Raw genomic sequence first — 12,495 nt, forward strand, 5'->3', positions numbered from 1 at the left:
AACTGAAGGTAACTGAAAACACTATCTTTGTAAAAAAAAAAAAGAAAGAAAGAAAGAAAGACACGATAAATGTGTGTATACGTATATACATACATGTGTGTATGATTTACCTAAATTAGAAATACGTAAATATAACATTGTATGCCAACTATAGTTCAACAATAAAAAATGTTTCTGTAAGAATCCATAAAAACAAAAGATATATATTAAACAAACAAAAAAATACCTTCCTTTGTGCAGGTATCCTGAGCCAAGCAAAGATTCTGTCTAGGAGGAGCAGCAAAAGAAGTGCCTGAAAGTCATGACACAGGTGGACCTCCAGGAAAGGTGGGGCAAGGTGTCTCCCCTCTGCAGCTTGAGCGAGGAAGCTCATGACCCCCAGATCCTGAGCATGAGCTTCGAGAGAGAGGATGAAAATGGTGGGGAGGCAGGAGACAAAGGGAGCACTGGGGACCCTGATACCCAGGCCTGTCCAAGAAGCAGCTCCCAGGTGACTGAAGACAATCCTGACTTGCCATGGCATCATCCACCCAGCCAGGAAGAGAAATTCTCCAGCTCCTTTACTGCCGGCGGCGTGGAGAAGGAACCGATGGTGATGCCTGGGAGGAAGGCCAGCTGGGGAAGAGATGAGTCCAAGATCACCCAGACCCAGGACTCCCCTGGACCAGGCACAGCTCCGGGGACCCTCCCTGGCGACCTCTCACACAAGTTGTTAGGTCGGACGCAACCACTTAGGGACTCACTACCTGCCGAAGATGATGAAGACTCCAGGGCAAACCTGGCCGCTGCCTTGGGGGTCCCATCCAGCTTCCCTGAGACGGGAGGAGATTTCTGTGCACAGAGAGGTGTAGACGCGTCCCCAGACAACTCCTCTCTCACGTGTTTCCCCAAGCCGGGGGGCAGCTGGGACCTCCCCACGCAGGAGACACGCACCCCGGCCCGGGGGTCTGCGCCCGCAGCCAGCCTGGCCGCCGCGGTGCTGGCCAAAGCGCGGACCGGCGGGAAGGGCCAGAAGCTGGAGGGTGCGCGCGAGGGTGGGCAAGAGGAGGCGCATCCCTACAAGTGCCTGCGGGGAGGAAGGGCCTTCCAGAAGCCCAGCAACCCTCTGAGTCCCTCGCAGCCGCGGGGCACCAAGCCCTACGCTTGTGAGCTGTGCGGGAAGGCCTACTCCCACCGGGGCACGCTCCAGCAGCACCGGCGCCTGCACACGGGCGAGCGGCCCTACCAGTGCCCCTTCTGCGACAAGTCCTACACTTGGTCCTCGGACCACCGCAAGCACATCCGTACCCACACCGGCGAGAAACCCTACCCGTGCCCGGACTGCGGGAAGGCCTTCGTGCGCTCCTCCGACCTGCGCAAACACCAGCGCAACATGCACAGCAACAACAAGCCCTTCCCCTGCGCGGAGTGCGGTCTGACCTTCAACAAGCCGCTGTCGCTGCTGCGCCACCAGCGCACGCACCTGGGCGAGAAGCCCTTCCGCTGCCCCGCTTGCGACAGGGAGTTCGCCGTGGCCAGCCGAATGATGGAGCACCAGCGTGTGCATTCGGGCGAGCGGCCCTTCCCCTGCCCCACCTGCGGCAAGTGCTTCACCAAATCCTCCAACCTGATCGAGCACCAGACGCTGCACACGGGCCAGAGGCCCTTCAAGTGCGCCGACTGCGGCGTGGCCTTCGCGCAGCCCTCGCGCCTCGTGCGCCACCAGCGCATCCACACGGGGGAGAGGCCCTTTCCTTGCGCTCAGTGTGGCCAGGCCTTTGCCCGCTCCTCCACCCTGAAGCGGCACCAGCAGATCCACTCTGGGGAGAAGGGCTTCCTCTGCGCGGAGTGCGGCAGGGCATTCCGCATCGCGTCGGAGCTGGCCCAGCACATCCGGGTGCACAACGGGGAGAGGCCCTACCAGTGCGAGGACTGCGGCCAGGCCTTCACCAGGTCCAATCACCTCCAGCGGCACCGAGCCAAGCACAGTACCTGCAAGAAGGAGCCCGTCCCCTCCTCCTCTGATGAGTGACGGCTCTAGCAGCTAACTCTCAGGGAAGGTGAAGACACTGTGCTGCGACCTCATTGCTTGGAACCCTCTTTCATGGACAAGCCCATTCATGTGGTAATATCACCTAGCCCCACCGGTCAGCCTCCCCCCCCCCCCCCCCCCCGCCGTGAGTCGCCGGCCATCCGGTGATCCATGTGATCCATGTGTTCCATCTCTTGTGTAAGAAGTAAGAGGAGAGCTGGCATCCACGTGTGTGGTTTCATAACAGTCTCTCTTCTGAATCTCCGAGGTCATATTCAATGGGAAAAGGATAAGAAACAGTAGTGAGAACTGGTCAAGAGTTGAGTTCCTTGGTGGGGGGGGGATCTCACTGGATTGGGAATTATATCCTGGGCACTGTGCAAGCCTCCAGGGACACAGTGAAGAAGATTGTCCTGTCCTGCCCTCAAAGCCATATGCAAATACTAGGAGGTCATCAGGGGCTGGTCCTCTGGGGAGAAAGGTATTTTTCAGTTTTTACATGAATAAAGGAATCCCTGGAAGTGGTCTCAGTGAGCAACTCTTCCAGAGCAACAAAGCCTCCCTGGGGTTAGCTCAGACCCAGCCAGACAGCACATCATTTCACTTTCCTACCAAAATTACTTTACCCTTGGGAAATGGGTCTTGGCTTTGAAGCAGAGAAGGCTTTTATCTTAAAGAGAGGGGAGTTTATGTCCTATGTTTTGGAACCAGTTATTCTGTAAGTCCAGAGCAAACTTAACATCTGAAAAAGAAGTCCCTTCCTCTTTATAGTCAATCACAGTAAGCTGGAACTAATCTGAGTCTCACCCACAAAATTTACATGTGCTTCCTGTCTGGCCACCTCTTTTCCTGTTCCCACCCTGGGAACTTAAACCATATGTAATTTACAGAGAGTAATATGCCCATTTACAGAGAGATATATAACATTTCTCCAAATGGACCTGACCATAGTTCAAGAAACCTCTTAGATTCATTTAAATTTTCCAGGTCATTAGCTCCAATTTGAAGTAAATAAAATAAAATACCCCTTGCCCAAGTGCCAATTGGTTTGTCTTTGTTTCAAAGTCTTAAAACCAGGTTTGGAAACCCATAGGACTCACAATTACTCTCTAATGAGGTTATTTGCAATCTGTATTACCAACAGCCATTCTTCAAAATGTATTGATTTTCTGCCGTTTAAAGTCAGTAGTTCTTAGCTCTGGACCCCAACTATGAAGAATCCATGACTTCACAGAGTTCCTTTATGCACAGGGGCAAATATGGAATAAGATATTCCATAAGAACGTATAGTACTCTCCTTTTTGGATATCTTTAGCATATTCCAAAAATTGCCACCAAAGTGTGCCAAATCTGAATTTCTCTTGAATTCCACCTTGACACATGGGAGCCAAAGAGAAGTGATACATGTTGTCATACTTTGTTTGATAAAGGTAACCTTGGTAAAAGAGTTCGGACTGCATGCCTGGAAGTTTTGTGTCTTAGCTCCCTTAGACACATCTGCATGTCCAACCAGCAGAGTTAGCTGGTTCAGGGTCTGGCATGAGGGCCAATGGTTGAGTTATTAGTCCACCCCCATCATTTACCAGTGATATGACCTTGGCTTCAGCTTCTGCATCTGCATTGGCTAATCAGGAGTGATAGTAATGGGGCAATAAAAGTTGGAATTATCCCGCCAGGGAAGGCAATTTGGCTGAAGGCACAGTTATTAAATTGGCAGAAGTCATAAAAATCAACCATAGCCTTATGATTATGAACAGAGTAAAGGCTAGTATATTTTTCCTGGGTAACCAATGAAATCTCTGAAGACTGAAGTCATTATTTCTTTTCTTCGTATTGTTTTTTTTTTTTTAAGATGGTTGTTAGTACAGTTTTGATACTTTAAAATTTTAACTTGCTTCTATAAATTTTTAAGGCAGCTGTTCCCCAAACCAGTTCATAGAATGGCTCTAGAGAAGTTACCTGAGCTATTTGTTAACCATACAACTTGCTGAATCCTAGCTCTGAATATTGAAACAAGTCTGCTGTGCATCTTGGATTCTAATTTTTTAAGCTTCCCATATTTTCTGATGCACAGCCAAGTTGGGACCACTGGTATAATTAATTATTGGTGATAATTAACTTTTATCATCTAGTAAGCAGATAACATGAAAGTAAGCAGGCAATCAGGATGAGATCACAATAGAACGAGACTAAAAATAGGTTCAAACTGCTAGAATACCTCCTGACTTGGATATGGTGGACTCAGACTAGCAAGCAGGTTTTGATGTGGTCCCATAATCTCATTTCTGCAGATTAGATGCAGTATCTAGGTATAGCTTCCAGATGGGCACACCTTTGGGGAGAAAGTGTGTCCTTTTTGTTAATAGGCAGAAAAAAACTAGGTTAGCCTGTGCTGGTATCTTTGTAGCTACATACTGTGTTTCTGGAATATAGGGAATTATAATATACTGAATAGACTGAAGAGAAGTTCAATAATCCTTCAGTGGTCTCACATAATCAAGTCACATTTTAAGGAAAATTCTCCAAACCAGTCTTTTCTCACACCAGCTGCAAGCATCATATTGAATAGGTATTGCAGGGGAATGAAGTCCCCTTACTGTAGCCATAGGTCACTGGGCTGGACGGTGGTGCTCAAGCAAAAGGCCACAATACATGGAGTGGAGAAGCAGATACAAAAGAGAAGCCAACCAACTACAAACTGGTGTGGCACAAATTCTGCCCAGTAAAGTCTGCCCGTCCAAAGTGAGGGCATTTGAATCCTCTGTTTGCAGAAGAAGCAGCGTCCGAATAAGGTTATTCCGGCTCAGACTGTTACCCCAAAGAATAGTGAACGACTTTTCTAGTTTTCTAGTTTTCTATAAACTTTCACATCATAGCAGACAATCTTATTTCCCTGTTCTGTAATTAAAAATCAGAGCAGGGCCTTCTTTGTAATAGAATTTAAAGCTTCTCTCTAGACTAGTGCCATTTCCACAGTTTAGTTTGCCAAAATTAATTTGGATATACCAAATAAAAATGATCATTTATAAGATTCTACTTAATAAACATTCCTTTGAATCCACCAGAGTCCACAGTCATCATGATCCATATCCTTTAGATGGATAGTGATAATAGCACCTTACATAGTATTCAGTGTGCCGGGGACTGTTTTAAGTGTTTCATATATATTAACTATTTAAATGTTAAAGTAAACCTATGGTGATTATCATCTTTAATTTTAAGATGAGGAGATCAAGAGACAAAGAAGTTGTATTGCCCAAGACCTCATGGCTAGGGGGTAGCATTATGATGTTTTGACACTTAAGCATTAGGTATAGCCATTTAATGGTTCCAGAGACTCTGCTGTTAACCACAGGGCCAACTGCCTGTTTGGCATAGAAGAATACTCTGCAATTATTGGTGATATGCATTTTAAAAGTAGGTCACCATAAATTCAACAGAAGATAAAGGTTGAAATACAGCCCAGCAGAAATCATGGCATGACCCAGGAAGGAAGACCTATGGATTTGGGAGAGCCTGGGTTGGCAGCTAGTAATCATTAATCTCTTAAGAGAAGCAGTCAAGAAGCCGGCCAGCAGAAAGGGATTTGACTTCCTTGAAGGCCAACCGATGTTTTATCTCACTAACAAAACATTCCATGTATGCTATACACAGAAAAATACACCCACAAAGAATCTTGACACTCAACAAAATTTTATCATCCAAATGCATGCACATTCAACAGCTATATTACCTCTGATATGAACCCAACAAATCATCCAGGAGTTCCGACTAAGCCTTAAAAATTCTTGCAGGGAAGGAAATCATCAATTTAATTGATAGAATACTCAAGCAGATGTCACTGCTAGACTCAGAACTAGACGGTGAACTACAAACTCAATGACCCATGAAAATATTACCACAGATGGAATGACAATGTTTCATCGAGCCAGAAAATGGTGTCTTTTTAAGGTTGACAGGGAAGCTCATTTTTAACATCAGTTACCCTCTCTCCATTCTGCATAAAACCATGCCAGAACAATTAAAAATTTTCCACACTGGCTAGATAATATTTTTCCATGTTTTCTCCTTAACCACTTCCCACGCCATCAGTCAAATTGGCTCAGAGTTTCACTGAGTGGTGTCAAGTTCAGCGAATAAATGGAGCTTCTATAAAACCTAAGCTATAATTAGGATTTAAAGTAATATTGACCTCTTCTGTAAAGCAAAGAGGAGGTAGAGGAGGCCAAGGACAAGGAGGGAAGGAAGGATCTTCTGTGGTAGTTCAGATGAAGCCAAGGACAAGTGGGTTAGTAAGTAAGATGAAGAGATGTCCAAGATTTCAGAGGTGGAGTCAATAAGGTTTGGTGAGAAGATAATAACAGCTACCATTCAGTGAACACTTTTTAGGGTTCTGGCACTACATCCATCATCCCAACTAATCCCTACAACAATCTGTTATGGGAGACGCTTGAAAAAGATTCCCACGTGGGATATGCAACTGTTTTCTCGGAAGGCAGATAAGACGAATAGGTCTTGGCTATTGTCTATCAGTATTGTTAAGTGAGGGTCACTAAGGTCTATGTGCTTCTTCTAAGAAATAGGTTGCATCTCTGCCACATGGAAAAATTGCTGCAAATCCCCCACCTTTTGTTTAGAAATCATGCTTGCTTACATTTTTATTTTCTGCAGTTGTGGTGGTTCAAAAAATATTCCCACATAAGTGTCCATCAAGGGATGAATGGATAAAGAAGTTCTGGTATACACATACACACACACAATGGAATATTAGCTGTGAGAAGAAGGAAATCTCCCATTTGTGACCACACAGATAGACATGTTGAGGGTATTATGTATGCTAAATGAGATAAGTCAAACTGAGAAAGACAAATGCTGTATGATATCACTTATATGTGGAATCTAAAAAAAAAAAAAAAATCAAACTTATAGAACCAGATAGAAAAGTGGTTGCCAGAGGCTGGGGGTGGGGGATTTGGGGAGATGTCAGTCAAAGGGTACGAACATTCAGCTATAAGATGAATGACACCTGAGGATCTGATGTAAAACACAGTGACTGTAGTTGGTAACATTTTTTGTATAACTGAAATATGTTAAGAGAGTAGAACTTAAGTGTTTTCACCAAAGAAAAGAAAGATCAATATGTGAGGTGACGGATGTGTTAACTAGATGGGGAGAACCCTTTCACAATGTATATGTGTATCAAATCATCACAATGTATACTTTAAATATCTTACAGTTTTATGTGTCAGTCATACCTCAATAAAGCTGAAATTAAAAAAAAAAGAATTTAAAAATTAAATAAAAATAAAAAATACACCCACAAATTCTTTGATATGCCTCCCTTTAAGAAGTGAGCCTAATCTCCCTCCTTTTTTGTGTGGGCTGGACTCAGTGACTGGGTTCTAATAAATGGAATAAAGTAGAAGTGTCAATGCACAACTTCTGAGGCTAGATCATAACAAGCATTGTGGCTTCCACAGCCTGCTTTCTCTCTCTCTCTCTCCTCTGCCCTCCATTACTTGCTGTGAGGGAAGCCAGCTACCATGTCATTGAGCAGCCTTATAAAGAGGCCCTTGTGGTGAGGAAATCTGCTAACAGCCACATGGGTGAGCTTATAGGGGACCTTTTAGGCCCAGCCAAGAGTTCAGATGACTACAGACCTGGCTGACTACTTGATTGAAACCTCATGAGAGACCCAAGGCCAGAACTATTTATCTAAGTGGCTCCCAAATTCCTGATCCTTGGAAACTGTGAAATAATAAATGCTTGTTATTTTAAGCTGCGAAGTTTTGCTTGGTAATTTGTTAATGCAGCAATAGCTAATAAGCCATAATATAGAGAATAACTTTCTCTTAACAAGTAAGAATGCAGTCATTAGATGTCATCATAAGCCCTGATTTCTGCCCTAAGAAAATTGACAGAGGGGTTGGAACACATCTCTTCCTATCACCACATTCCCCTCCGCCCCAATCAATGGTTATTGTGAAGGCTGGCAGAGGCTCAGCTGGTATTCAGGAAACCCCTGTGTCACCTGCCCTATTGCCAAATGAGGCACCCTAACTCTAAGACCCAACAAAAGGGACCCTCTGGGAAGGGGTCAGAAGCACTGTGGGTAATATCTGGACACCAGCACCACATTTGATAAGGAAGGATGAGAATGAAACCCTTTTGATTATCTTTTTTTTTCCTTTTTCTTTTTTTTTTTTTTTGGAATACAGCAATTCCTAATTCACGGAGGTAAGTAAAGTAATGCATGGTCTTCCCTAGAAAGTGGAAAAATCTCTAATTCTCTAGAATCTAGACCACAGCCCTATGAAAGTAGTGTTAGCCCCACTTTTCAGATAAGAAAACAAAGTTGTTTTCTTATCTGAAAACAAACAAACTTGTTTCCTTTGTTTGGAAAGGAAAGCATATACAACCAATCCAAGATCACATAGCTAGGAAGCATGGAACCAACCAGAACACCAGCTCTGATCTGCACAGCTGTACTGCCTCTGCCTTGAAGTGGGGACAGGAGTGTGGACCTAAGGCCCACACCCAGGCTTCTCCCGTGGCTCACTGCCCAGTCAGTGTTCCTTCTGCTCTAAACACTGTCTCTTCTTCTAAACCTGATTTGTGCCTACTGCCCTGCACTCAGCCTCCTGTAAGTACCACAGCTAGCCTTTCGCATTTCTCCTTCTCACCCTCACCTTGGAATTCCCGTCCTCAAGGACCAAGGGGGTTAATGAGGGAGAGGAGTTGAATAAGAGGGTAATGTAGACACAAAGGTGAGGCAACTGAAGTCCCTGTCTGGTACTCCTCAATTCATGTTCCTGAAAGGGAAGTGATGGGGAACAAATACGTTGATACTTAGTTTTTCCATTTTGAGACCGCAAAAGGTGTGTGTCCTAAAAAAGGGATTTTAGGTATCAGTGGAGGGAGATATTTGGGAGAGGCACTTCCCTGGTACTTCTGAAATCACAAGACACACATCTGGAAACATATATTTAATAATTCTCTCTCAACCTGGGACTTGTATAACTCTAAACAGAAAACACAGAGATGCAGTTAATGCGCATCTTATCTTCCCTCATGTAATTAGGTCCACCATCATAATGCCTGGATGTCTGCATATGAGTGTGTGTGAATCCCTTGTGTTAGTATCCTCTGGCTACGTAACAAAGTACCACAACCTAAGTAGCTTCCAACAACAGAAATTTATCTCCTCGGTATTCTGGAAGCTGGAAGGCTGAAATCAGTTATCATTGGGCTAAAATCAAGGTGTCGGCAGGGCCAAGCTCCCTCCGGAGGCTCTAGGAGAGAATCCATTCCTTCTCCCTTCCGGCTTCTGGTAGCTGCCAGCATTCCTTGTCTTGTTACTACATCATTCCAATCTCTGTCTCCATCGTCATATTGTCTTCTTTTCTGTCTGTGTCAAATCTCTCTCTGCCTTTCTCCTACAAGGATGCTATGACGGCATTTAGAGTTTACCCACCTCATCCAGGAAATCTCCCCATCTCAAAAATCCTTTATCACATTTACAGGTTCCAAGGACTAGCATCTTTAAGTGCTATCTTTAGGTGGCTTGCTATTCAGCGGACTATACTACTGCAAAACAAATAGTATCAGGTCCTTCTTGCAACCATGAACATTGAGTGATAATTCCTTATTTCACTTCAGGTAGCCGAAAGGACAGTAGAAATTTAATTTGTCCTGTCACTTAAGCAAAGAAAGTTTGGAACTGCTGTGGACCTTAGCAATCACTATCTTACAAGTGAAGAAGCTGTGAACTCTACAGCTCCTAGTGGCAGCCAGAGCTCTTTCTATTCTACCAGATCCTCTTTTCTACTTTATTGCGGTTTGATTTCTATCCTTTAAATCTACTAAAGATCATAACTTTAGTGGGATCTATTAATTTCAGAAATTATGGTAGATTTAAATAACACTTAGAATAGATATTGAGATGGAAATGTTCACATTTTCTTTTTATACTAATAAAATGGCTTTAAGATTGCATTTTCCATTCTCAATCTATAGCCATTTCTGTCTCCTAAGAGCCATTCATTATGCCTATTTCCATCTCAATGACACTATCTACTTAAGCTTTCAAGTTATTCCATCACCATATTACTTATTTCAGATTGTTTTCTACCATCACCACTTATTAACTGGGTAAATATGGAAAGCAAAAACACGTTTGCAATTTCAGGATGCACTTCTCCAAATTCTTCTCTGTCCATCAAATTTCAAAAAATCTTAAAACACACTTGCACCATGCAAAAGAGGTTAATTCCTAATCACAAATGTAAAAAAAAAAAGGCATTCATTAGAGGTATATCAAAGATGGTGCTTTTGTAATGATACATCAGTTCTGAGAGAAACCATAAAGAACTAAAGACAATGATGAAATTAGAGTGAATAAGACTCAGAGTCACTCCCTAAATTTTGTAAAGTAGTTCTGAACAGGCTCTTTGGAGAATCCAATAAAAGCTATGGATCCTATCAAAATAATCCACATTACTGATGTTTTCCTTTGTGGTTTCAGGGAGCCATAGACTTTGTAAAGCCCATCAACTGGCTTAAATTTAAGAATCTCTGTTAGATTGATTTCACTTCCAAATATGTGTCCAGCACCCTAACCCAGGAACTTACGTCAGTTACAATAGGAAAGGACTATGGCAGTCTTACAAAGTAAGCCCCACCAAAGACATTCTTTTGGATGAATTTTTAAAAGGAAAAAAGCAAAGAGAAGATGACTAAAACAACTCATACTCCAAAGGAGTAAGTGGATTTCTTAAAATGTGGAAATGAATTCACTACTAATATGGGAAGTTATCCATATTCTCTTTTATAAAGGTAACAATTACCCCTGGAATATGTAAAATTTGTTCTTATAGGTTGAAAAAGTTACAAATTCATCCAAATAAGTACTGTCACAGCTTTAAAAAAAATATTTTATTTTGAAAAAATGCACAATTAATGATAAAAATAAACAAAATTACCAAGGTACTCTAGGGAAGAGGCTACATTTGCATCCCAAACTGCATGCAAACCAGCACAGGGATTATTATAGTGGAACACTCCAATAAAGACTAGTTCTGAAAGGACCAAGCAGAACACCAAATTATGAAAAGGGCCAGGCTTCTTGATAAGGAGACTAATTATAAAAACTCAATTCTCAGTCATTAATAACAGCGTTACCTGCACCTAAAAATACCTACTTTACTCCTGCTAGAAATGACCACAGCACGTCTCCCATCTGAGTATTAACCAGGCCCAACTCTGCTTAGCTTCCGAGATCAGAGGAGATTGGGTGCATTCAGGGTGGTATGGCCGTAGACGAACACAGCATTTCTAAGGGGAAAAGAAACCACATTCTTAGATTTATTTTAAGCAATCCGTGGCAGGGCAGAGTCTGGGGGAAAACCTGGACTGAGTTAGTGACCACATTAGAAAGCTTGATTTAGCTAGTAGATCTTAATGGAGATAAAAACAAAACGTGAGGGGAGGAGCAAGATGGCGGAGGAGTAGGAGACCTAAATTTCCTCTGGTCCCAGGAATTCAGCTGGATAGGGATCGAACCATTCTGAACACCTACGAACTCAACAGGAGATCGAAGAAAAGAATAGCAACAACTCTCTGAACAGAAAAGCGACCACTTTCTGGAAGGTAGGACGTACGGAGTAGTGAATCTGAGGCAATATTCGGGAGGATAGACGGCAGGGGAGGGGGCCTCCATCGGCTGCTTCTGGCAAGTGATAGAGCCACAGAGCACAAAATCTGAACTTTTAGAAGTCAGCTTTGCTGAGGGACGTCACTCCAGTGGCTAAGCAGGGGGTGGAACCCTCGCGGGACAGTGTGGTCTCAGGACCCTCAGGTCACAGAAAGACTAGGGGTGCCTGAGGGCGGCAGAGCTCCCAGGTATCAGAGCAGGGAAGCCGGCTGCAGAGATGGAGCCGAGGAGTGGGCTGTCAGCTCAGGGTTGCTATAAACTGTGATCAGTGACAGTCGGGCCACTGGTCCTCCAGCAGGGACCCAACAAGTGGCAGATCCGGGGAGAGTCCCCTTCTTCCCCTGGGAGGAGCGGTGCAGGAGCGCACCGCAGGGATCTGCTGGGTTTGGAGACTCCACACCGAGTCGTGCACCAGAGAGAGAAATGCTCGGTCACAGGCCGAGTGAGCACGGAGTGCGGCCGGAGACCAGGGAGACGGGAGTGACTGACTGCTTTTCTCTGGGGGTGCACTGAGGAATGGGGCCCAAGTTCTCGGCTCCTCCGGGGCAGAGATTGGGAGGCCACAATTTTCACTCTCGTCCTCCAAAGCTGTACGGAAAGCTTGTAGGGAACAAAAGCTCCTGAGAGAAAAACCAAACAGATTATTTAGCCCCGCCCCCAGCAAGGGCGGGGCAATTCCGCCTCCAGCAAAGACATTTGGGAACCACAGCAACAGGCCCATCCCCCAGAAGATCAGCAAGAACAGCCAGCCAAGACCAAGTTTACCGATCAA

General features: G+C 44.3%; 1 protein-coding gene across 1 annotated transcript; it reads left to right on the plus strand.

Annotated features, from left to right (window-relative positions):
* Nucleotides 1-301: 301 nt before the first annotated feature.
* Nucleotides 302-2,011, plus strand: ZNF648 (zinc finger protein 648). The gene has a single exon (XM_025877744.1). It carries the CDS (start codon nucleotides 302-304, stop codon nucleotides 2,009-2,011), a length of 1,710 nt encoding a protein of 569 aa, XP_025733529.1.
* The last annotated feature ends 10,484 nt before the right edge of the window (nucleotides 2,012-12,495 follow it).

Source organism: Callorhinus ursinus, unplaced genomic scaffold (genome assembly GCF_003265705.2).
Source record: "Callorhinus ursinus isolate GAN/ISIS: 27379988/994484 unplaced genomic scaffold, GSC_fseal_2.0 scaffold13, whole genome shotgun sequence".
NCBI classification, from domain to species: Eukaryota; Metazoa; Chordata; class Mammalia; order Carnivora; family Otariidae; genus Callorhinus; species Callorhinus ursinus.